This window comes from Oryctolagus cuniculus, chromosome 1, assembly GCF_051225735.1.
Source record: "Oryctolagus cuniculus isolate XC-2025 breed Fujian yellow rabbit chromosome 1, ASM5122573v1, whole genome shotgun sequence".
Lineage (NCBI taxonomy): Eukaryota > Metazoa > Chordata > Mammalia > Lagomorpha > Leporidae > Oryctolagus > Oryctolagus cuniculus.
Genome location: NC_142867.1, coordinates 117,952,818 through 117,977,883, shown reverse-complemented (window position 1 = coordinate 117,977,883; position 25,066 = coordinate 117,952,818). Strand labels below are relative to the sequence as shown.

The 25,066-nt window shown below is 41.8% G+C and overlaps 2 protein-coding genes across 2 annotated transcripts in view; one reads left to right on the top strand and one right to left on the bottom strand.

Moving 5' to 3' along the window:
* Positions 1–25,066, top strand: part of LOC100343776 (olfactory receptor 8B12) — a 180,235-nt gene that overhangs the window by 742 nt on the left and 154,427 nt on the right. The gene's annotated exons all lie outside the window — the stretch shown is intronic.
* On the bottom strand, positions 1,307–8,468 carry PANX3 (pannexin 3). The gene is made up of 4 exons (XM_089314004.1): positions 7,921–8,468; positions 6,610–6,752; positions 4,196–4,410; positions 1,307–2,398 (listed from the first exon to the last, which is right to left on the bottom strand). Exons 1-4 carry the CDS (start codon positions 8,099–8,101, stop codon positions 1,759–1,761), a joined length of 1,179 nt encoding a protein of 392 aa, XP_089170130.1. The 5' UTR covers positions 8,102–8,468; the 3' UTR covers positions 1,307–1,758.

The window sequence follows — 25,066 nt, the reverse complement described above, 5'->3', positions numbered from 1 at the left end:
AATGGCTAGCATTCTGGTTATGGCTATATTATATTTTGCATAATTATTTCCACATTGCTTGATTTTTTGGTCAGTTGCTTTGTGCACAAAGCTTTTTCTCAATAGGAAAAAGGCTAGGTTGTGTGCTCCAACAAACATGATGCTCCAAAGAATGTGATGCTGTTGAGCAACCAATTGAGTCACTTGTTTGTCAGAAAGATATTTATTTAGTGCCTGTTGTGACACAGCCTTTAGGGTGTCTAGGAGGGAAATACAGACAAATAAATTAATAGTGTTAATACAATGTAGTACATTTATTTAGAGGTAGATTTTGTTTGATCTTGCAGCTCCCAGTTAAGAAAGGAGGGAGGAGATAGTAATGTCTTCTTTAAGGAAATATTCCTAGGAAGACCTGAAGGAGAGGTAGATGTTGGCCTGGTGAAGTATAGAGGAGGCATCTTGGAAACAACATATTCAAAGGATCAGCATCACGAGAAACATGGGAACTACAAGTAATTGATTAGAGCAAAACAGGTGTGTGTAGAGAAGCCAAACGAGAGACTGAAGTAGTCATGGCATGGGATGACATGGTTTGGATCATGAAAGGTCTTGTGTACCTGCTAAGAAGTTGAATATGTATACAATGATGATAGGAAGACACTGATGAATGTCTATTATATATCAGTCATCTTATTGTTTAGGTGACACATTCTGAATTTGTCAGAAGCAACATAACTTTTCTACTTGCCTATATGAAGAGGCATCTAAAGGTCCTATGCACAAATTTTCTCAAGAAATACATAATGTGTAGCTCTAAAAGGAAATGTGAAATAAGAGCGTGTATGGTATTATGGGCTGAGCAGGGCCTTTGGAGTGAGATCAAAGTTCTATTAAATCCATGCATAGGAGTGAGAGGTATAAGAAATGGGGGTGGTGAGTCAGAGGTGAGAGAGAAGGTACTGAATAGTACTTCACTGTTGATTGTGTTTACTTCAAAGTACTTGCTATTTAGTGATTGGTTATAAATGAAGATATGGTATCCTCAAGAGTACTAAAAGCTTACCTGGATGATTAAAAGTTGTGAAGGAGTCCACAGACCATAACCTCAGCCCTTGGTGAAATGAGTCTCTAGTTTAGATGTTAAAAGGTGCATCTAGATACCTCAAGGCTCCACGCATAGTTGATGAGTGCCACTGACCTTGTTATACTCTGTCCTTAAATCCCACGAGCAGATTACAAGTTGAAACCATTATTAGCTCCCAGTGCACTTTGAGGAGCATAGGGGGCCTAGGCAAGTTTGAGACTTCCACAAAGCAAGCTGCACAAATTCCTAGGATTTTAGGTCACACCAAAGGGTTTCCAGGGGTTTCACATCTTTATTAATCTCTTACATGTTGCCCTATTTGCTCTTTGGGATAAACCAAAGTATGTATTCTAGAAGGCCCATAGAGTGAATATAGTGAGAAGAACCTGTCTTCAGAAATAGTCTTTAGAATCTTCTTTCCTTGTAGAATGTCTAGATTTATTTATGTTTACTACCTTCCAAGAGTGTACTAGATCTAATTTTTAGTTTTCTGACTCTTCACCTCTACCTTTCATATATATTTCCATGTCTTGATTATATCTTATTATCTTTAGATAACGTGATACACGATGTAGGATTCAGCTGAATTCAAGCTTAGCCATTCCAAAGTAGGTATTTTTGTGTGTTGGTATTGTGGCATATAAGGAATGAGGAGACTTACTTTCCAAAAAATTCCTTGCTCTATGACTTCTTCACTATGGGTGTTCGTCACATGCCCGGTGGGTGAGATGTTTAGGTTTTGAGGGTTCTAAGCCAGCCAATAAAGTCATGAAATCGACCACTGTGTCAATATTGTGCTTCTGGTTGGTTGTGTCCTTCAATACACATAAGACATTCAACCAGCTGAAGGAGATGAGTTCAGAGATGTTGGCTCGGAGGAAAAGAAGGATTACATTGAGGTCATTGATTGGGCATCCCAGCATTTTCCTGCTGAGGAGATCAAAAGCTGGGAGCATCTCATAGATGGATAGGAGTCGTTTGTCCCATCGACATAGCCGTGTGAGGTTGTATATTATCACTGGAACCAATAAGGTGTATACTGCTACACTGGAGAGGCTGACAATCTGGAAAATGGACAGGGAGGTCAGCCTGCATGTGATGAGATTGGGGACATGGGTCTCATCGCTTAGCAGCCCTGTCTTGATGGAGCAGCTGAATTCTTCTTGGAAGAAGACATCCAGGTGGAAGTGGCCAAGGTACAGATAAATGGCTGAGGTGAAGAGGAGCAAGAGGGCGTTCCTCAGGAGGTAGGTTGCCACTAGTGAATGTGAGCGCTGCTTGCATGCCAGGTACCGCTCTAGCAAGGGGAATTCAAAGTATCGTTCTTTGCGGGCCCTGGTCAGGGGAAGAAAGGAGGCAAAGTTAGGAAAGACCGTTTAGAACCATACCCCAAGAGAGTCCTGTGGGTAAGTATGTATGCAACATGGCATCCTTGGCTCACATGAAAATCTACCTTCCCAGAGTATAACCTCACTTCCTGCAAAAGACATGTGTGACTATATCTTGATCCTCCAGGTATATTAATGAGCAGCAACTGATGAAAGGTTATGCTAGATTTCTTCCCAGCAAGGTAGACTAAATCTCCAAACTGAGGTAGGATCCTTAGGAGGCAATAGGCTTATGAAAACCATTCTGCAATGGGGCTTTAAAATGCATTAGCTTCTTGGCTGTTGTACTCTTTGTATCAGCTTTGTGCAAGTTTATTCATTTTATACAAATAAATGTGCTAACAAGTATTTATTGAGAGCTGTGGTGTTCAGGTGCATGTAAGTATGTCTGTGCTTTGAGGAGACTTGAAGTCTGCCTTTTGAGAAGGGACAGATAAGACATGCCAACATAATAGATATATTAGTATATATAATAGTATATATATAATAGTAATATAGATAGTAATAGTATATATCACTGATTCAAAAGTTAGCAGGGTAGCAGTGTGGGCTGAAGTGTTCAGAAACAATTATAGGGAACTTGGGTTTAAAGCTGAGCTTCAAAAGTTCGAGAGGGACTTTTTTCAAAGGATAGAGTAGGTTTGTCTACACAGAGACTCTTTTTTTTTTTTTTTTTTTTTTTTGACAGGCAGAGTGGACAGTGAGAGAGAGAGACAGAGAGAAAGGTCTTCCTTTGCCGTTGGTTCACCCTCCAATGGCCGCCGCAGCCAGCGCGATGTGGCCGGCGCACCGCGCTGATCCGATGGCAGGAGCCAGGAGCCAGGTGCTTTTCCTGGTCTCCCATGGGGTGCAGGGCCCAAGCACCTGGGCCATCCTCCACTGCACTCCCGGGCCACAGCAGAGGGCTGGCCTGGAAGAGGGGCAACCGGGACAGAATCCGGCGCCCCGACCGGGACTAGAACCCGGTGTGCCGGCGCCGCTAGGCGGAGGATTAGCCTAGTGAGCCGCGGCGCCGGCCTGAGACTCTTAACTATCCACTTGGTGCGGCCTACCCTGGGCTCCCTATTTAAAATGAAGTCTATCCCTCCAGCTTTCCTGAGCCCCCTCACCCTGCTTTGCTTTTTCTTTTCTTCCTGTCACTTATTTCCTAACACATATTTTACTTAGTGGTCTCCTTACTTGTTGCCTGTTTTCCATCAATAGAATATAAGTCCCACATGGATAGGTTTTTCTCTTTCACCCCCTATTTCTCCCCACATAGCACTCAACACAGTGCCTGGTACTCAGATGAAGGAATGATTAAATAAATACATAAATGATTTATTTAGGGGAAGAGGAGGAAACGGCTTAGGTCGAGTGGAAAGTTTTGTCAGCTGCTAGAAGTTTGAAAAAGGAGCTCTGTTGAGTGCTTTGAACAAATATTTGGGAGAATTTGAGTACTTTTGGTAGGCATGAGGGGAGCTACTTAAGATTTTTGAGCAGGAGAATAGTGCATGAGAGCGATTTTAGAGAGATTATAGAGAGATGAATCCCTTTGTGGCTTAGTGCGTTCATCTGCGAGTTACAGGCAGAGTCTGTTCTCTTCTACCTTTACAGAAATGACAGAAAGCTCATGAGATGATGTGTTAAGCACTTTGCACTCTTAAGAAGGAGGGGTTAGAAGATAACTTAAAGATTACTATGCAAGGACATCATTTTAACACTTGACCAAGTCCTTCATAAAAATGTAGAAGAGAAAACTCACTTCTCCAGCTCATCCCAGAAAACGTGGGGGTCGGAGCTCTTCTGCCGGATCTTCAACATGTGCTGCACTAGGCGGATGGAGCGATTGTAGGATTTGTCCAGTTCACTGATGATGAACAGCAGATCTGAGCTGAGGGCGGGTGCAGCTGCATACTGCCACAGCAGCACTGGCAGGTACATGGCCATGGCCAGAGCCAGCAGGGAGTAGGGGAGGGCCTGCAGGGCAAGAGTCAGAGTCGACTGAGGAGGGAGCACAAGATGTTGGACCTTGAGTGGCAGCTCTTAGTGAGGTACTATCCTCTCCCCAGTTCTTGCCTTAGGAAGGGAAGGTTCTGTGTGGAATGGGCTACTACCTGCAGGACCTGCAGCTGTCTACTGACTGGGATGAATATTGTGAATTAGGGAAGGGATAGTGGGTTTTCCTGCTCCCCACATCCATCAAGAACCTTTTTTTTTTTTTGATTCAATATCTATGTAGGGTCCTGGTGGAGGACTGGGTTGGTGGAGGAGAGAGAGAGAGAGAGAGAGAGAGAGAGAGAGAGAGAGAAGGAAGCTCCCTTTCCTCATACCAAATGTGTTTTGAGTAACTATGTTGGGTTACTGACCAACAATGGCTATGGCAATCCTATGGGAAAATCCCTTGTCTTTCATGTAGCTTCCCCTGACTTCTCCAGTGCACAATGGATTCTTGATAATGCCAAACTATATCGTCAGACACTATATGTCAGGTATGCAGATGTAGAAACTGACTTTCAGGGATTACATGAGCCTTATCTCCTCAACTACCTTATTAACCACTTGAAATAAGGGACTGAAATGTGTGCTCCCCCTCTCCCCCATCCCCCAATTAATATGTTGAAAGTCCTAATCCTGAGCATCTCATTGAGAAGTTAAATAGGGTCATTGCAGATGTAATTAATTTAAAATGAGATCATACTGAAATATGGTGGCCCCTAACCCATTGTAACTGGTATCCTTAACAAAAAGTTTCTACAAAGTGTTAGACGTGCACACAGAGAGAACACTGAAGGTGACGTGTCTGCAAGCCAAAGGAAGGGGCCCAGAAGATCATTCCCTCATAGCCCCCAGAGCAACCAACCCTAATGACACTTGGATCTTAGATTTCTGACCTCTAGAATTGTGAGATGATACAATTCTGTTTAAAGCACTCAGCCTAAGGGTCTTTGTTAGGGCAGCCTAACTACTATAGGGATGTTTTCTTAGTTTTTTATATGATAATTAAAATACCTAACAGGAATGGGCCCAATATTTTGCCAACAGTAAAATCTCTATATGAAAAAAAGCTACATTGTGCTAGGTGATTAACATTTATTATTTCATTTGATTTTCACAAAGATGCTATCACAATAACTCTCTTACAGGTAAGGAAACTGAGACATGAAAAGATTAAGTTACCTGTCCAGGGTTACACATTTACTAGGCGGGTAGCTACCATTTGGAACTAGGCTCTCTTGATTTTGGAGCTTATTCCTTTAATGAGTACTTGACCTATAGCTTTTCCTGAACCAGGGGTGCTTTGTTATTTTTGAGGAGAGTTTGAAGAAAAAGAAGGAGGATACAAATTGGATATTTGATTGCATGTGGGTAGAGGAGAAAGATGTGTGTGTGTGTATATGTGTGTGTGTGTGTGTGTATCAGTCAGGTATCTTTTTGAAACTAAACAAGAAAGATAGGTTAGGAAAGGTATATAAGGCCACAAGAGGAAATTAGGATCTTTTCATTGTATCCAAGAAACTGCACTTCTTGAAAATAAACCTGTTGCCCCAGACAGTGTGTCAGTAGATTTGAAGTGGAGCCAGGGAATCTGAGTCAAAAGCCCTTGCTGGGGATCCTGACTATCAGGGGACTTGACCCTTCTCTACATGTGGCTCCTTCTGACCCTAGAACTTGTTACCCAGTTTGTACTTTCAGCAACAGAGACCTCAGGCATCCTTCCCAGACAGTCTGTAGTTGTGTCTGGATGTGGAACTGTGGTATTTTGAGGCCTTGTAAATTACCATGCCTAGAAAATGCTGCTGGTGATTTTTGATTAAACATTGTTAATTGAACATATCTATTGCCACTACTGCCAAAACTCCCATCAGGCTGACAATACAGAATAATTATATATATGAATATAAATCCTCCAAGGTCAAAGAGAATAGGAAGGGAGACAAGAGCACCGAAATGCTGGAAACTCAACAAGCCTCACCCATAGGCACAAAGTTTCCAAATGCATAAAAGCAGGCAACCTAAGATCACCAGGCCTTTGAAGGATGCCTGAAATATGAAAGTCAGAGACCCAAATAAATGGGGTAACAGGAGGGAGAGGGAGAGCTGAGAGGGAATGTAACGACTCAGTTCTGTCACCCTCCACTCAGACATGAAACAGGCCTGTTACAGTCTCTGCTTTACCTTGTGTGGCCAAAGAGATTTTGTCTTGAACTGGCCAGGCTCATCCTGTTCATGGTGAACCAGTGAGTCCCAACAAGAATTGTCCACGTAGGTAGCCTGGCGAACACTGAAGTTACTAGGAGGGAAGCAGCTGATTGGAGACCCTGGAGCAGGAACACAGTGTTAAGGCAGCTCTGAGTTGGCATGGAGGAGTGGGAACGCAGGGGGCTATCATTTAAGAGTTTCCTAGCCATTCCCTCCACAACTCTTCTCTGTGTGTCTGGTGGGCACTGTCTTCTCCCCAGGCTGTTTTCTGGGGAGTCAGGGGACACAGCTATGTCAGAGTGGGATGAGGCATGGCAGGACAGCACCCCACTGTTAGTTCCAGGCTCGCCAAAAAATGCACTGACTTAGCCTTTTAGGTCTGCTGTTCTTTTCTCTCATCTCATCCCTGGGTTCCCAGTTAGGCAGGAAGTGGGGACTTTTGCCCTCCTCTAATTTGCTGTGAGCTGGCATCTTTAAGCTCTAAAATGCAGAGGATTAATTTCCTGGACTTCTGAACCCAAATCAGCAGAAAGAGTGCTAGAAAGAAAGTGGGATTATGGGAGACTCTCTGGCTTTTTATTTCTCTTTCATTCTATGGAAAGATGCTGAGCTGGGAACCAAATCTTCCCCTCTTGTGGAGGGATGAAGATGGCAGTGGGAGGTTGGCATATCCCACTGGGAAATGTGGTCAGCTAATGGCACAGCCAGGAAAGAAAGCCAGAAGTCTCAGTTCTCAGGAGGTCCACGTTCTCTTTAATAGAGATGGTGGATTTGCTAAGTTAACCCACTACCTAGAAGACTCAATACTTGCGCATACTAATATCTGCTACCTCAGATGTGCCAGGCTTGGTCTAGTACTTATTGTGTGTTCTCCAATCAGTAACTCTGGAGGTAGGGGTAGGAAAAGAACTCAGAGAAAATGAGAGACATGTTGGTAGTGTGGAGAGATCTGAGGTCCTGAGTTAACAGAGCCCCAACCTCTCTCATCCATATGAAAACCAAAATAAAAGTTTAATTATTGAAATGACATAAAATATATGAAAAATGAAACAGCATCGAATATTTTTAAAAATTATGAAGTTCCAGAGATGACTTCTAAGGCTTTTTGCTGCCTCTCTGCTCTGCTGGTACCTTGCAGACTCATGCATCATCTGCCTGTTGGGTGATCTCGCACAGCCCAAACTCCTGAAGCCTACATGGGTGATGTGGGAGCTGACTTCAGAGCCTGTGCAAAGAGGGAAAGGAAATGGGGGTCTCTCTCACGCACTGCTCTGGGAAGCAACTTACCAGAAGTGAACTCCTGGGCAAATGCCAGGGACATCAGCAGCAAGGGGAAGCCCACAGCTACGAACTTGACCATCCGGTCCAGGGGCAGTTCCAGGTGCAGTCCTTTGAGGCGGGGTCCCCTGCGGTCGGGCAGCAGGGCATCCGAGAGCATGTACTCTGCAGCTGTGTGTGCGAGTGACATGGTGCTGCTGGGCTCAGGGGAGCGGAGGTGGCAGGCGGTCCTGGGAGAGCAGAGAGAGGAGAAGGCAGCTTCCCCTAGCAGGCTCTGAGCAGGCAGCGCTACAGGCCAACCTCGTGGATGTCTGTGCTAGGAGGAGCCGATGGTTCTCTAAATAACGGCTCCAGCCCTCAGCTAGGCTCCCTGGTAATTAGAGGGAGGCCTGGTCTTTAGTGGGTCCTCTTTGGAGGAGGGTCAGTACTCACCTGGGGCTGGTGCCAGATTGCTGTCTCTGGATTGTCTCAGAGCACATGGCTTTATCCTGTCCTCTCATTAATAAAGTATTTTCAGCAGGGCAGTGGAGAGAAGGAGGGCTGTGGAGCTAGCCCCCCCCCCCCGCCCCCCGCCCCATGTAATTGGCGTGGAATTTGGGTGGGGATTGCTTCAGTGTGTTGAAGGCCCTCATTTTGTGGTTTGGGGTAGGACTGGAGCCCAAGGACTCAGCTGGCATAGCTACCTCTACAGAGTAGTCTTTGTTCCAGTGATGAGCTCTGTTCTGGGCCCAGGCGTATTTCCAGAAACTGCTCTGTGTTGGGTATTATGTTTCCTTCCCTGATTCTGGTCTTTTTCCAAAAAATTTCCACAAATTTACAACTACCAGTTTCTTTTTAGTTCCTTTGGCTCTTTGGAAAGATGGGGGTTGGGTGGGGTTTGTGTGTGTGTGTGTTTGTGTGTGTGTGTGGGTGTGTGTTTATCTGTATGGTGGTGTTGAGTAGAGGAAAAAGGGACCCATCCTCTCCTGAAGATCTGGTGGTGCTCATTGTTATTTTTATTTTTTTTAATTATTTATTTATTTGAAAGTCAGAGTTATACAGAGGGAGGAGAGGCAGAGAGAGAGAGAGAGAGACAGACTCTTCCATCTGCTGGTTCACTCCTCAATTGTCCTCAACAGCTGGAGCTATGCTGATCTGAAACCAGGAGCCACAAGCTTCTTCCGGGTCTCCCGAATGGGTACAGGGGCTCAAGCACTGGGCCATCTTCCGCTGCTTTCCCAGGTGCATTAGCAGGGAGCTGGATTGGATGTGGAGCAGTCAGGACTTGAACCGGTACCACATGGATGCCACTACCACTAGGCCACAGCACTGGGAAGTGACACAATTTTTTTTAAAGATTTATTTATTCATTTGAGAGGCAGAGTTAGAGAGAGAGAGAGAGAGAGAGAGAGAGAGAGAGAGAGAGAGAGTCTTCCATCCTCTGGTTCACTCCGCAAGTGGCTGCAACAGCCAGTGTTGGGCCGATCCAAAGCCAGGAGCCAGGTGCCTCCTCCAGGTCTCCCACCCAGGTACAAGGGTCCAAGCACTTGGGCCATCCTCTGCTGTCCCCCCAGGCCACTAGCAGAGAGGTGGATCAGAAGCGGAGCAGCCATGACATAGACTGGCACCCATATGGGATATTGGCAGAGGCTTAACCTACTACACCACAGTGCCAACCCCAGTAGTTCTTTTTCTTAAATAACAAAATTCCAGTTAATAAACGTAGAGGGGCTGGTATTGTGGCTTAGTGAATTAAGGTGCTGCCTTGGATGCCAGCATCCCATATTGGAGAGCCGGTTGGTGTCTTGGTTGCTCTGTTTTCCATCCAGCTCCCTGCCACTGCGTGACACAATTTTTAAAATGAGGGCCATGAGCCTGTGTTATGGCACAGTTGGTTATACCATCACCTGCGATGGCAGCATCCCATGTGAGTGCTGGTTCAAGTTCTCATTTTGCCCCTGGCACCCACATGGGAGATAAAGTTGGAGTTCCTGGCTCCTAGCTTCAGTCTGGCTTAACCCTGGCTGTTGTGGGCATTTGGGAAATGAATCAATAGATGAAAGATATCTATATCTCTGTCTCTCTTGTTCACTCTGTGTGTGTGTGTGACTCAGCATATCAAATAAATAATCTTTAAAAATAAAAATGAGGGGCTGGCACTGTGGCTTAGCTGGTAAAGCTGTCGTCTGCAGTGCTGGCATCCCATATGGGTGCTGGTTCGAGTCGTGGCTGCTCCACTTCTGATCCAGCTCTGGGCTCCTGGCTTCGGTCTGGCCCAGCCTTGGTCGTTGTTTCCATTTGGGGAGTGAATCAGTAGATGGAAGATTTCTTTTTTATTTTTTATTATTATTATTATTATTTTTGACAGGAAGAGTTAGACAGAGAGAGAGAGAGAGAGACAGAGATAAAGGTCTTCCTTTGCCATTGGTTCACCCCCAAAGTGGCCACTTCGGCCAGTGTGTTGCGGCCAGCGTGCTGTGCTGATCAGAAGCCAGGAGCCAGGTCCTTCCTCCTGGTCTCCCATGTGGGGCCATCCTCCACTGCAATCCCGGGCCACAGCAGAGAGCTGGACTGGAAGAGGAGCAACTGGGACAGAATCCGGCGCCCCAACCGGGACTAGAACCCAGGTGCCGGCACCACAGGTGGAGGATTAGCCTAGTGAGCCACGGTGTCGGCCCTGAAGATTTCTATTCCTCTGCCCTTCATCCTCCATAGTTCTGCCTTTCAAATCAATCTTTAAAAATGTATTTATTTGAAAGGCAGAGTTACAGAGGGAGGAAGATCTTCTGCCCCTGGTTTACTCCCCACATGACTGCCATATGGGATCCTGGAGTCCCAGGTGTTGGGTTAACCTGCTACGCCACAACGCTGACCACCAAGAGGCCAACTCTTATTCAGAGATTTCCTGTGTGTGCTAACTGGAATGACCCAGGCTTGGGAACAGTAGTACACACATCTGTATATACTATATGTCTGAATTCTTTTGTTATAGATTATATTTATGAGAATAATCCATTTTGTTGCCTATTTTTGTACTTTATACACATAGAATTACATGCATATATTTTTATGTATATATTCTGCTTGACATAGTTTTGATAATTCATCCATGTTGTGTGTATCAGAAATCCATTCCTTTTCATTGTTTAGATATACAACAGTTTATTTATCCATTCACCAATTGATGGGTAGTTGGATTTTCAGGTTCTGACTATTGTAAAATAAATTTGCTGTGAACATTCTAATAAATGTGTAATGCTGAATATAGGTATACATTTATGTTGGAGATATACTGAAGAGTGGAATTGCTGGCTCATAATGCTATGCATTATGTTTTCTCAGCGATTATTTAAATTCAAGCTTTGACCAAAATTTATGAGTCCTGATTGTTCCATATCCTTGTCATTATTCTTTTGGAATTAGAAACATTTTAAAGCTATTTTGGAAGGCATATAGAAGTAGTGCATGGTGGTATTAATCTCAGTTTCTCTGATGACTAATGAAGTTGGTTATCTTGGACATTTGGATACTTTGTTTTGTGAAGTGTGTGTTCAGATCTGTTGGGTTGTCCATCATTTGCTTATTGACTTATAAAAATCCTTTTAATATTCTTTTTAAAAAGATTTTATTTATTTATTTGAGAAGCAGAGTTAGAGAGAGAGAGAGAGAGATCTTTGATCTGCTGGTTCACTCCCCAAATGGCTGTAATGGCTGTAGCTGGGCCAATCTGAAGACAGGAGCCAGAAGCCTCTTCCAGGTCTCCCACTTGGGTACAGGGGGCCAAGGGCTTGGGCCATCTTCTACTGCTTTCCCAGGCCATAGCAGAGAGCTGGATCGGAAGTGGAGCAGCTGGGACTCCACCTGGCATCCATATGGGATGCTGGCGCTGCGGGCTGCAGCTTTTACCTGCTATGCCACAGTGCCAGCCCCCTTTTAATATTCTTTTTTTCTTTTATTCAGTTTATGGTTTATTATAATTCTGTTACACTGACAATGAACATAAGGCAGCATGTTCTTTTTTTTTTAACTTTTATTTAATGAATATAAATTTCCAAAGTACAGCTTATGGATTACAATGGCTGCCCCCACCCCCATATCTTTTAATATTCTTAATATAAAATGACTACCAGACACGTCTTGTGTATGTTTTCTTCCATTCAATTGATTGCTTTTTCATTCTATTAATGATATTTTTGATTATCAGAAGTTCTATTTAATATAGTTAATGCATTTTTTGCTTTTATGGGTAATGCTTTATGTATCCCATTTAATAAATCTGATTATTTCAGTGACATGAAAATTTTTTCCTAGGTATTCTCTAAAATATTTTTATTTTATATTTTTCGCTTAGGTTTGAAGTCCATATAGATTTTTCTTAACTTGTAGTTTGAGATGGAGGTCAAGATGCATTCTTTTTTTGTACATGTATTGAAGTATTCCCTCTTTATTCTACATGAGAGTTCATTGTAAAAAAAAATCTATTTCTCATTGCATGCAGTGTTGTCATTCATTGTCATAAATCAGAAGACTATGTTCCAATTGAAAACTTTTCTTTTTGTATTAATACTATATTATTTTAAGTACTTTTGTGTTCTAATAAGTCATGACACTTGTAAGTTCTTCAGTTTTATTGTTTTTCAAGAATGCCCTAGCTACTCTTGAAATTATATGGATATGAAAGTATATCCATATAATTTTATAATCAATTTATTAATTCCAGCAATGAAAAAGCCCACTAAAACTTTTAGCTGGAACTTTTAAATCTGTAATTTAATTTGGAGTACAGTTTATGTCTTTAGAGAATTGAATTTTCATATATCCTTCCATTTGTTTAGGGCTTCTTTCTTTTTTTAAAGTTTTATTTTATTTGAAAGGTAGAGCAACACACACACACACAGAAAGTGAGATAGAGATAAAGCTAGAGACAGGCAGACAGACAGACAAAGAGAGATTTTCCATCTGCTGGTTGACTCCTCAAATGGTTACAACAGCTTAGGTTGGGCCAGGCAGAACTGGGGAGCCTGGAACTCTATCTGGGTCTCCCATGTGGCTGGCAGGGGCCCAAGCACCTGGGTCTTCTTTTACTGCTTTCCCAAGTGCATGAAAGGAGCTGGATTGGAAGCAGAGCAACTGGGACTGAAATTGGCACTCTGATATAGGATGCTAGCATTGTAAGCAGTGGCTTAACCTGCTGTGCCACAATGCCATCCCCTTAGGTCTTCCTAAATTTCTGTCTATAGCAAGTCTTAGTTTTCAGCATGGAGGCTTTATATATCTATTATTATGTTTATTCCTTGGTATTTGATATTCATTTTTTAACTTTTTATTTATTTGTGAGATAATATTTTTAATTTACTTTATAGTCAAATGCTTAATGCTGTTGTTACTGTATCTGTTTAGATTTATTTATTTATTTATTTGAAAATTAGAGTTACAAAGAAGGAGAGGAAGACACACACATACACACAAACACACTAACACAGAGAGAGAGAGAGAAAGAGAGAGAAAGTGAGAGAGCGCTTCCATCTACTGGTTCACTCCCCAAATGGTTGCACATGGATGCAGGGGCCCAGGGACTTGAGCCATCTTCTACTGCTTTCCCATGCACATTAGCAGGGAGCTGGATCAGAAGTGGAGCAGCCAGGTCATGGACTAGCTCCCATATGGGATGCTGGCACTGCAGCCTGCTACGCCAAGTGCCAGCCCTTAGTTTCTATTTTTTCATTAAGAATTACACAAAAATTTAGGGCTTAACAACAAAAAATTTATTAAATATTCTGTAGATTAGAAATTTAGGAGCAGCTTAGCTGGTTTGTTTAGGCAGAGAGTCTCATGAGATTATAGTCAAGTTGTTGATTGAGGCTATAGACATCTAAAGACTTGAATCCATTTTCAAACCATTTAGCAGTTATTGGGTGTGAGTCTCCAATCCTTGTTGAGTGTTGACAGTAGACCTCATTCCTTGCCAGATTGGGTCTCCACAGAGAGCCAGGGAAGCTGGCTTTCCCAGAGTAGGTGATCTAAGAAATAAAGCAAACAGGGAGCCACAGTGCCTTTCTTGACCTAATCTCTGAAATCACAGCTGCTGCTTTTGCCTTTTCATATTCACTAGAGAGAAGTAATTAATCTTGCTCAAATCCAAATAATTAATTTTCTTTATCCAAGAAGAGGTAAATTAAGTTCCACATTTTGAAGTAGTGTCAAAGATTAGTGGACTATTTTAAGCCACTATTTTAGATAAGTTAAATTTTTGAGGAAATTGTCCATTTCTATCTAAATTGGTAAATTTATTGTCATGCCGTTATTCATAGTATCCTCATATATCAGTTTTACTATGTAATTTTAAATATATGTGTTAAAAGAATTTTACAGTGAACACCTGCAATTTTTAATTCTATCCTTAGATTTTCCTGGTCTTGCTGTGTTATACATCTGTTTGTTAGTTTGTCCATCCGTCAGTCTATCTCTTTTTGGACACATTTCAAAGTAAATTACAGACATCTCCCTAAATACTTCAGCATGCACATACCTAACTATACTTCTGAATTTGTTTACAATGTTTCTTTAGACCTAAAATTTTCATACAAATCCAAGATGGCTGAATAGAGAAAAGATGTGCTGATTTTGACCGTGGGACAACAACAAAAGAAAAGCAGAGGAAGTACATTCACAGAGGAGAGTGGAGAGAGATTTGCAGCGGAAATTCTACAGAAAGAAGAGAGATGCTGTGGAGCAGCATAGACAGTACAAGCACGCAGCAGTGAGCTAGAACACCACTGGTGACTCCTGCGGCTGGGGGCTGAAGGAGATGTCACCTTCTGGAAGTAAGGAGAGAATCGACTGTGGCAGCCCATGTCACTGGTGATACTGCCTGAGGGAGAACCTTGTCGACCACACTGACTTTTAGTCTGGAGTGCTAGCAGTGGGGCAGGGTGCTCAGCTAACCCTGTGAAGGGAGAAGCACATTTACTTCTCCCTAACCTCCAAAAAGGGCATGGAAGGACTAGCAGGAAGAAAGCGCCATCGTAATAATGCAAGTGTAGGCTGTGTTGACTCACGTGTGCATGTGCATGTGTGTGCAACTAGCAGATTTTATCAGAGGGAAATGTCAGCAGTCCCCACGGACTTTGAGTCTGACCTGGAGGATTGGCAGGAGGCTGGGTACCCACTTAGGAATGTGAGGCACTCCCCACCTCTCCCTGTATCATATGTATCTACACTCAAATTGCCACGGCAGAGCACTGACAGGCAGCAGGCTCTGAGAAGGCTTCTGCTCTCTCCATGTACTGGGCAGGCTTGCAGGGCTGAGAGTGGATCCTCTGTATTCTGTGACTGTGGAAGTCTTGTGAGCTATACTATGGGAATTCTGACTGCACAAGAGGGCATGGGATGTAGCTGGGTCTCTGGGCAATCACTGTGTCTGGCTTCAGAGGTGCAGAGCTCCCTGAGTGTCTGGGATGGGTCATTGCAGAGGGTTCTGTGCTTTCACTGAGGATTGCATAGATACTTTGAGTGTTTCATTTGCCTACATGGATGGGTTGTGCTAGCCACCTGTAGGCTAAACCCAGGCAATTGTGGGGAGCAGCTCGGACTAGACTAAGTTACTGGAATTAAGACTTATTCTATGCATCTGCTCTCCTCTGTGGGGAGCAGCTCGGACTAGACTGTTACTGGAATTAAGACTTATTCTATGCATCTGCTCTCCTACAATATGGCGCTGGGAGAGGAGAAAACAGCTTCTACCCAGCTGCCTCCAGTTCAACCAATAAACTGTAGGACTTGCTCCTGATTGGAGAGCAGCGTACTCGGCGTGTGGGCAGCCGAGTTAGGATTGGCGGAGGAGGACTATAAAGGAGGAGAGAGACGGCATGCACCAGGAACATCTAGCTGAAGGAACACCTGTGCAGCCCCCCGAGAGAACCGGCCGGCGGTGTGCCGCTCCCCTGCGGAAGTGGGGAATGCGGCCAGGGGGAACTGCCCTTCCACGGAGGTGGAAGGGACAGTAGCCAACCCGGGAAGAACCAGCAGCAAACCCGGGGAGGGCCGAGCAGACGAAAGAACAGCGCAGGGTTCAGTGTTGCTCCTCCACGAAGACGGGGAGCGACAGCAATGATCACCTTGCCAGAGAGGTTAGGCTGTGATTTCACCAGCCAACATGACCATCCCTTCCTCATGCTGACCACAGAGGAGATCTATTACAGCCAACTGGAATATCACCCTGGACTCTTGCCCCATCCTTGAACACTGACCAGAGCTCCTAGACCCACCCAACACATGCCTCTGGATATCCACTGAATGAACAGACACTCTACTAAGCCACAGAGGCATAGTCAAAGATAAAATCCATTAAAGGAGGAAACCAACAAGTGTGTTAACATATGCCAAAAAATAAATGCAGAACTTCAAGAAACATGAAAAAGGAAGACAAATGTGACTCCCCCAAAGAACACAACACTTCAATAATAGAATGTAAAGATAAAATGATTGATGACATATCTGAAAAGGAATTAAAAAGAATGGTCATAACATTATTCAAAAACACGGAGAAACAAATACATGAGATAAATAAATTCATACATGACATGGAAGAAGAATTTTGCTGAGAGAGATTTTGAAAAGAAATCAAACTAAAATATGAGAAATGAAGAATTCATTATGCTAAATAGAAAATACAGTGGAAAGCCTTAACAACAGATTTTTTTGAGGCAAAAGAAAGAATATCTGAGCTAGAAGACAAATCCTTAGAAATATTTCAGGCTAAAAAAATTGGGAAAACTGAAAATAGTGTTTGCGATTAATAGTTTACTATCAAATGGCCAAACATACATGTCAGGAGTTCCTTAAGGTGGAGAAAGAGAGAATGGATTAGAAGGCCTATTCAGTGAAATAATAACAGAATAAGTCCCTAAGTTGGAGAAAGAAAGGGACATCCAAGTACAGGAAGCACATAGAATTCCTAATAGACATGACCAGAAAAGATCTTCTCCATGACATCTTGAGGTCAATCTTTCAACAGTAAAACATAAAGAAAAGATTATAACATGTGCACGAGAGAAACACCAGATTACCTTCAGAGGATCTCCAATTAGAGAATGGAGAGACATAGTCCAAGTCCTAAAAGAAAAAAACTGTCAACCCAGAATACTGTACTCAACAAATATCTCATTTATGAACGAAGGTGAAATAAAGCCCTTCTAAAGCAAACAGAAATTGAAATTATCTGTCCCTACTCATCCAGCATTACAAATGATGCTTAAGGATGTAGAACCAGAGAACAGTAGTCATCATTATGAAAGTGTGTGAAGGCAGAAAATCTAGTAAAAGTTCAAAGGAAATCCAAAGCAAACAATAGGAATATGTATGGAAAAATGGTAGGATCAAATCATTGCTTATCAACAATAATATTGAATGTAAATGGCCTACATTCTTCAACTAAAAGATACAAACTGGTTGCATGGATTAAAAACAAGACCCACCTATTTGACACCTACAAGAAACACATCTCACTAACAAAGATACTCACAGATTGAAAGTAGAAGAATGGAGAAAGATATTCCATGCTAATGGAAAGCAGAAAAGAGCAGGAGTAGCCATCCTAATATCAGACAAAATGAACTTTAACACAAAAACTGTTAAAAGAGACAAAGAAGGGCATTATGTAATTATTAAGAGATAAATTCAAAAAGAAGATGTGACTATAGTAAATGTATATGCACCTAATTCCAGAGCACTTGGCTATTTAAAACAAATGTTAATGGAACTAAAGGGATACAAAGACTCTGATACAATAATGATGGAGGACTTCAGGACCCCACTTTCATCAATAGGTCAATTAGACAGCAAACCAGCAAATAAGCAGCAGAACTAATCTACACTAAGGACTGCTAGAACATAAAGCAAATCTCAAAAAAATTTAAAAAATTGAGATTGTACCATGTATCTTTTATTTTCTTTTTTTAAACTTTTATTTAATGAATATAAATTTCCAAAGTACAGCTTATGGATTACAATGGCTCCCCCCCATAACTTCCCTCCCACCCACAACCCTCCCCTCTCTCGCTCCCTCTCCCATTCCATTCACATCAAGATTCATTTTCAATTCTTTTTATATACAGAAGATTAATTTAGTATATATTAAGTAAAGATTTCAACAGTTTGCACCCACACAGAAACACAAAGTAAAAAATATTGTTTGAGTACTCGTTATAGCATTAAATCACAATGTACAGCACATTGACAGAGATCCTATATGAGGAGTAAGTGCACTCCTGTTGTTGACTTAACAAATTGACACTCTTGTTTATGGCGTCAGTAATCACCCTAGGCTCTAGTCATGAGTTGCCAAGTCTATGGAAACCTTTTGAGTTTGCCAACTCTGATCATATTTAGACAAGGTCATAGTCAAAGTGGAAGTTCTCTCCTCCCTTCAGAGAAAGGTACCTCTTTCTTTGATGACCTGTTCTTTCCACCATGTATCTTTTCTGACCACAATGGAATCAGACTTGAAATTAACAACTTAATTTCTAGACAATATGCAAACACATGGAAGCTGAACAACATGCTTCTGAATAAACAGTGGATCATAGAAGAAATAAAAAAGCAATAAATATTCTTAAAAATGAATAAATATGATAATATACATAACAAAACTTATAGGATACAGGAAGAGCAGTGTTAAGAAGGAAGTTTCTAGCAATTAGTGCCTACATCAAGAAATTGGAGGACATAATAGATTAGGCATCTGCCTGCAGTGTCAGCATCCCATTTGGGTGCCAGTTTGAGTTCTGGCTACTCCCCTTCCAATCCAGCTCTCTGCTAATGGCTTGGAAAAGCAGTGGAAGATGGCCCAAGTACTTGGGCCCCTGTACCCACAGGGGAGTCCCAGAAGATGCTCCTGGCTTTGGATGGGCCCAGCTCTGGCTCTTGAAGTCATTTGGGGAGTGAACCAGTGGATGGAAGACCTTTCTCTGTCTCTCCCTCTCTCTCTGTAACTCTGTTTCTCAAATAAATAAATAAATAAATACCAAAAGAAATTAGGCATCAAATAAATGATATAACAATGTATCTCAAGGATCTAATAAACTAAACCCACAATTAGTAGGAGGAAAGAAATAATTAAAATCAAAGAAGAAATGAAGAAAATTGTAACAAAAATAAAAAAGATTGGTGAAATGAAGAGCAGGTTTTTTGAAAAAACAAGCAAAATTGAGATGCCATTGACCCAACTAACCAAAAAGGGGATAAGACCTAAATTAATAACATCAGAGATGAAAATGGAGGTGTTACAACAGATACCACAGAAATAAAAGGAACCATCAGGAATTGCTACTAACAGTATTGCCAACAAATTGGGAAATAGAAGAAATAGAGAGATTTTTGGACACATGCAATCTACTAAGATTGAGTCATGAAGACACAGAAAACCTAACTAGACAATACTCAAGACAGAGATTGAATCAATATAAAGATCCTCATAACAAAGAAAAGTCCAGGACCAGATAGCTTCACTGATGAATTCTACCAAATCTTCAAAGAAGTACTAATTCCAATTCTTCTCAAAATATTCAAAACAACTGAGTGGGAAGGAATCCTCCCAGGCTCCTTTTATGAGGCCAGCATCACCTCAATTCCAAAATCAGAAAAGAAACGGCAAAGAAAGAGAACTATAGACCAATGATCACTGATAAACATAGATGCAGAAATACTCAGCAAAGTACTAGTTAATTGAATCCAACAGCACATCGGAAAGATCATTCTCCTGGACCACATGGTATTTGTCCCTGGTATCAAGGGATGGTTCAACATACAGGATTCAATAAATGTGATACATTACATGAACAAATTAAATAATAAAACCTATATGATTATATCAATAGATGCAGAGAAACCATTTGATAAAATACAGCATCTTTTCATGTTAAAAACCTTAAACAAATTGGGTGTAGAAGGAACTTGAAAGATCAGGCCATTCACAATTTGCTACAAAAATTTAAATACCTTGCAATAAATTTAACTAAGGATATGAAAGATTTCTACAATGAAAATTAAAAACATCAAATAAAGAAATAGAAGAATATACAAAAATGGATAAACCGTCCATGTTTGTGGATTGGAAGAATTAATAATATCAAAATGTCCATTCTACCCCCAAAAATTTACAGATTCAGTGCAATACAAATCAAAATACCAATGACATTCTTCTCAGATCTAGAAAAAATGATGATAAAATTCATATGGAAACAAGGGTAGCTAAAGCAACCTTAAACTACAAAAACAAAGCCAGATGCATCACAAGACCTGATTTCAAGACATCCTACAACTGGGCCCATCAAAACAGCCTGATACTTAAACAAGAACAGAAGTGTACACAATTGGAACACAATAGAAATGCCAGAAATCAATCCAAACATCTACAACCAACTTATCTTTGTAAGGAGCAAAAATCAATCCCTGGAGCAAAGACAGTCTCTTCAACAGATGGCACTGGGAAAACTGGATCTCCACGTGCAGAAGTATGTAACAAGATCCCTACTTTGCACTTTACACAAAAGTCCACTCAGAATGGATCAGAGACCTGAATCTATGACCCGATACCATCAGATTACTAGAGAACATTGGGGAAACTTACAGGACATTGGCATAGGGAAAGACTTCTTAGAAAAGACCCCAGAAGTACAGGCAATCATAATTAACAAAGGGGATTACAACAAACTGAGAAGCTTCCAATCCACAAGACTCAAGAGAAACACTCAGCAAAGTGAAGAGGCAACTTCTAGAATGGGAGAAAATATTTGCAAGCTGTGCAACTGATAAAAGATTAATATCCAGAATCTATAAAGAACTCAAGAAACTCCACAACAAAACAAACAATCCAGTTAAGAAATGGGCAAAGTATATGAATAGACATTTTTCAAAGGATGAAATACAAATGACCGATAGACATATGTAAAAATGCTCAGGATCACTTGCCATCAGGGACATGCAAATCAAAACCACAATCTTTCACCTCACCTGTTAGAATGGCTATTATCCAAAAATCAAAAATCAATAAATGCTGAGGATGTGGGGAAAAATGGTACCCTAACCCACCATTGGTCAGAATGTAATGTAGTACAACCATTATGGAAGACAGTATGGAGATTCCTCAGAAATCTGCAAATAAATGCACCATATGACCCAGCTCATCCCATTCCTGGGAATTTACCTACATGAAATGAAATCAGCATATGAAAGAGTTGTCTGTACCTCCAGCCTATGTGAGGTTCTGTTTTCCTCACCAGAGCATTTCTGTATAGCTCTTTAGCTTCCTACTGCAGTTAGCTTCAACACATTGGCAGATATTTTGAAGGGAAGATTTGCTGAGTGAGAGCATGTGAGTGACCGTCGTGTGGTCCCCACCTTCTGGAGCCTGCATCTCAGGCACCACAGGGTGTAGGAGATTGTGCTTTGCATTTTAGAAGCTTATGTTCTAGTCCTCAATCCTCACAATGTCGGGACTCAATAGTGTCCTGTGAGGAAAACTGGGCTTGTGTTTGAAGCCCCTCAAACTTCCCCTCTAAGCCCAGTGATAACCATTAAAAGCTTGGATGGTTCATTTCTCCCTTACAGACACCCTCTGCTTGCAGCTAAATCCATGGTGCATTGGTTCCTAGAAGCAGAAGATTCTTCAGGGGTAACAATCTCTGGAGACTTTTATTTTACTTCAAAAGGATCCTATGCTCTTTGGAATGTCAACCCATCTAGTCCTCATTTCTTCCATAGCTTCTCAATATCCATAAAATGAAATTTTTGGTAGTTAACACAACATTTTCTGTTTGCTGTTATAGGAGCATTAGTCTTCCATGACATGCAGCACCTTAACTCAATGTCTGTGCATTATAATTTCAACCTACACAAGTGACATTTTGTTTTATATCTCATTCTGTTCTTTCTTTCTTTTCTTTTCTTTTTTTTTTTTTTTGACAGGCGGAGTTAGACAGTGAGAGAGAGGGAGACAGAGAGAAAGGTCTTCCTTTTGCTGTTGGGTCACCCTCCAATGGCCGCCATGGCCGGCGCACCACGCTGATCCAAAGCCAGGAGCCAGGTGCTTCTCCTGATCTCCCATGCAGGTGCAGGGCCCAAGGACTTGGGCCATCCTCCACTACACTCCTGGGCCAAAGCAGAGAGCTGGCCTGGAAGAGGGACAACCGGGACAGAATCTGGTGCCCCGACCGGGACTAGAACCCGGCGCCACAGGCGGAGGGTTAGCTTATTGAGCTGCAGCGCTGGCTGGCCATGTTCTTTACTTTAAAACTCAGCACTCTATCTCTAAAATCAATCCCTGTAGCTGTGTCCACAGCTAATCTGTTGTTTCTATTGTTACAAATACTTAGTTTTACTTACTTACTTATCTTTAGGTGCACATTCATTTTGCTTCTATTCCTTAAACCTCAAATAATGTAAAGTTTCCCTTATGGTCCTGCAAGAGAATTCAGTTGCAAAATATATCCTGGACCAGATTTTCTAGGTCCTAGGCACAGGAGTGGGGAATATCCTCCCTGAGGGCTGTGTGTGTCCTGCAAAATCAGTGGTCTGGCCCTGCCAAGGCAAACACAGGCAGCACTTGAAATTCAATAAATTTTTAGCAGGCTTATTTTTAAGTTGATAATTTTGTATGGCCCCTGAGTGCTGTTATAAATATCCAAAACATCTTCCCCACACCTGTTGGTCTAATGTGATACTTTGTGTTATTTTAATTTGCATTTCTCTTGATAACTAATAACTTTATTCATATGTAAATTGACTTTCTGTATAACAAATTACTTACAAACTTAATTTAAAGCAAATATTTATTGTTTCCCAGTTTCTGTAAGTGAGGAGTTTGGTAGCACTTTAGCTGGGCTTCTCTCGGAGTTGCTCACCAGGTTGCATTCAAGAGAATGGCTTCAGTCATCTGAGGCCTTGATTGGAGCTGAAAGGTTCAACTCCCAGATAGTTCACTCAAGTGGCTTTTGGTAGAAGCCTCAGAGTGGCAGGAGGCCTCACTTCATGACCTTTCCATAGGGCTGATTGAGTATCCTTGCTAGAAGGTCCTAGGCTTTTTCTTTATAAAAATATTTTATTTGGTTTAGAAAGAGTTACAGAGAGAGGGGTCGAAAGAGAGAGAGAGCAAGAGAGAAGGAGAGAGAGAGAGAAATCTCGAGATCTTCTATCTGCTGGGTCATTCCCCAGATGGCTGCAACAGCCAGCGCTGGGCCAGGCTGAAGCCAGGATCCAGGAACTTCTTCCGGGTCTCCCATATGGTGCAGGGACCCAAACACTTGGGCCATCTTCTACTGCTTTGCCAGGCTGTAGCAGAGAGCTGGATCGCAAGCGGAGCAGTAAAGGCATGAACCGGCACCCATATGGAATGCCGAGCCGCAGACAGCTGCTTTACCTGCTGTGCAGTAGTGCCGGCCCTCAGGCTTTTTCTGAAGTGAGCAGTCTGAGCGAGAACAAGACAGAAGCATCACTGCATCAACTCAAAGTAAAATCCCAGAGCTGCTGCTGAAAGCTGTCGATTTGCTGTCTGTAAAGCTGATATGGAGGGTGCTGAAGAGCAGAAGTATAGGAAACAAGGACTGTAGGGCTACTGACTATAATAGTAAATCAAGAAAGTTGCCATATCAGTGTCGTACATACCAGTGGCTGAGAGTAGTGGCTGACAGATAGCTCATAATCAACCTGATTCCACCTTCTACAGTAAAATCAGTAGGGAGTTGACTTGATGAGATGTGATGACAGCAGTTGTTGGTCAGCACGTGTCACTCAGCCATGACAAATATAAGCAAGAAGTAGAGCTGTGACATGCCTTCCTCAAAGATGAAGCTCTTCACTAATACAAAGTCCACCCGTAATTTAGGGGTAAGAGTAGAGCATTTGAAGAGGTCTACAAGTGATACATTTCTGATGAAGTAGCTCATGCAGATGCAAAGCTGAGAATGAAGAAAGATTAGAGTGATCAAGATCGGGCTTCCCACTATGTTGCTCGAAGAGATCCTGGAACAGGGAGGATTGGATTCCTGGTTGACTTGTTGCGTGAGAATGAAATCTGTTACTGTAGTAAGGCCAGATCAGCACCCCCCTGAACCATATACTCATCTCACTACTGCCAACTTTTGTCAGGAGTCACAGCAGTCAGGGAGTGTCCTGGAGATCAGGTGATTAGAGAACATGGAAAAGACTGGGAAGGTTTACTGCTTACAACTTTTTGACATATTTAGAAATAGAAATTTTTGCATTTTATTTCTTGGATTTTTGCTTCAGGAATCTAATCTCTCTACTTATGTAGGGGGATTCTATAGTTGTTTTTTTTTTTTTACCAGATCATGATGCTATAAAGCGGACATTATCCCTAATCCAGGGAGAATAGTGTGTTGTGGTCGTAGTTGCACTACTTAGTGAGTGACAAGTCATGTCTTTATAAAGTGAAGGAGAATAGCAACAATTCCCAGGATATGCTGTAAGCATAAAATGGGATGTGTATGAAAACCTTACTTTTTTCTTTCAAATGCTTGGTTGCTATAGAAATGCTTGGGCATCTGGAAACTGTCCTTATTTTTTTTTTTCTGGTCTTGAAGCTCTATATTCTAATGTAATAGGTATCCTTTTACTTAGGAGACATTAGTTAGCAGTGAAGTCACAGGGGAGCAGATGTGGTGAAAACATCATGTAGTGGTTCCTGAGAAACCATTTCAAAGAGTGTATGGGAGTGCTTTGAGAAGTTCATGGAAATGGAATGAAAAGATGCTCATTTTTGTGCAAACATTTTTAAAATCTGTGGATATGAGGGATCTTCAAAAAAGGTCCTGGCAAATCATGTTATAAAAAATTATGCATGAATTTTAATTTTTTACATCAAATTAAAAATCTTTCAATTTAATTTTCCCACAAATGTTGTAAAGTACCCTGGTCCTACCTTCAGATAACTCATATGTGTTAGTATTAATGAAGCCTGACTAACTTGGTTTTATTTTATTTTATTTTTTTAACTTTTATTTAATGAATATAAATTTCCAAAGTACAGCTTATGGATTAGAATGGCTTCCCCCCCATAACGTCCCTCCCACCCGCTACCCTCCCCTTTCCCACTCCCTCTCCCCTTCCATTCACATCAAGATTCATTTTCGATTCTCTTTATATACAGAAGATCAGTTTA

Bases quoted from the DNA above. Each gene is read 5' to 3' on its own strand.
- PANX3 (XM_089314004.1), bottom strand. From the start codon at position 8,101: ATGTCACTCGCACACACAGCTGCAGAGTACATGCTCTCGGATGCCCTG. The intron at 4,411-6,609 runs GTAAAGCAGAGA...CTTGCCCTGCAG, and splicing joins AATCTCTTTGGCCACACAAG to GCCCTCCCCTACTCCCTGCT. The intron at 2,399-4,195 runs GTGAGTTTTCTC...TCCCCTGACCAG, and splicing joins TTCTGGGATGAGCTGGAGAA to GGCCCGCAAAGAACGATACT.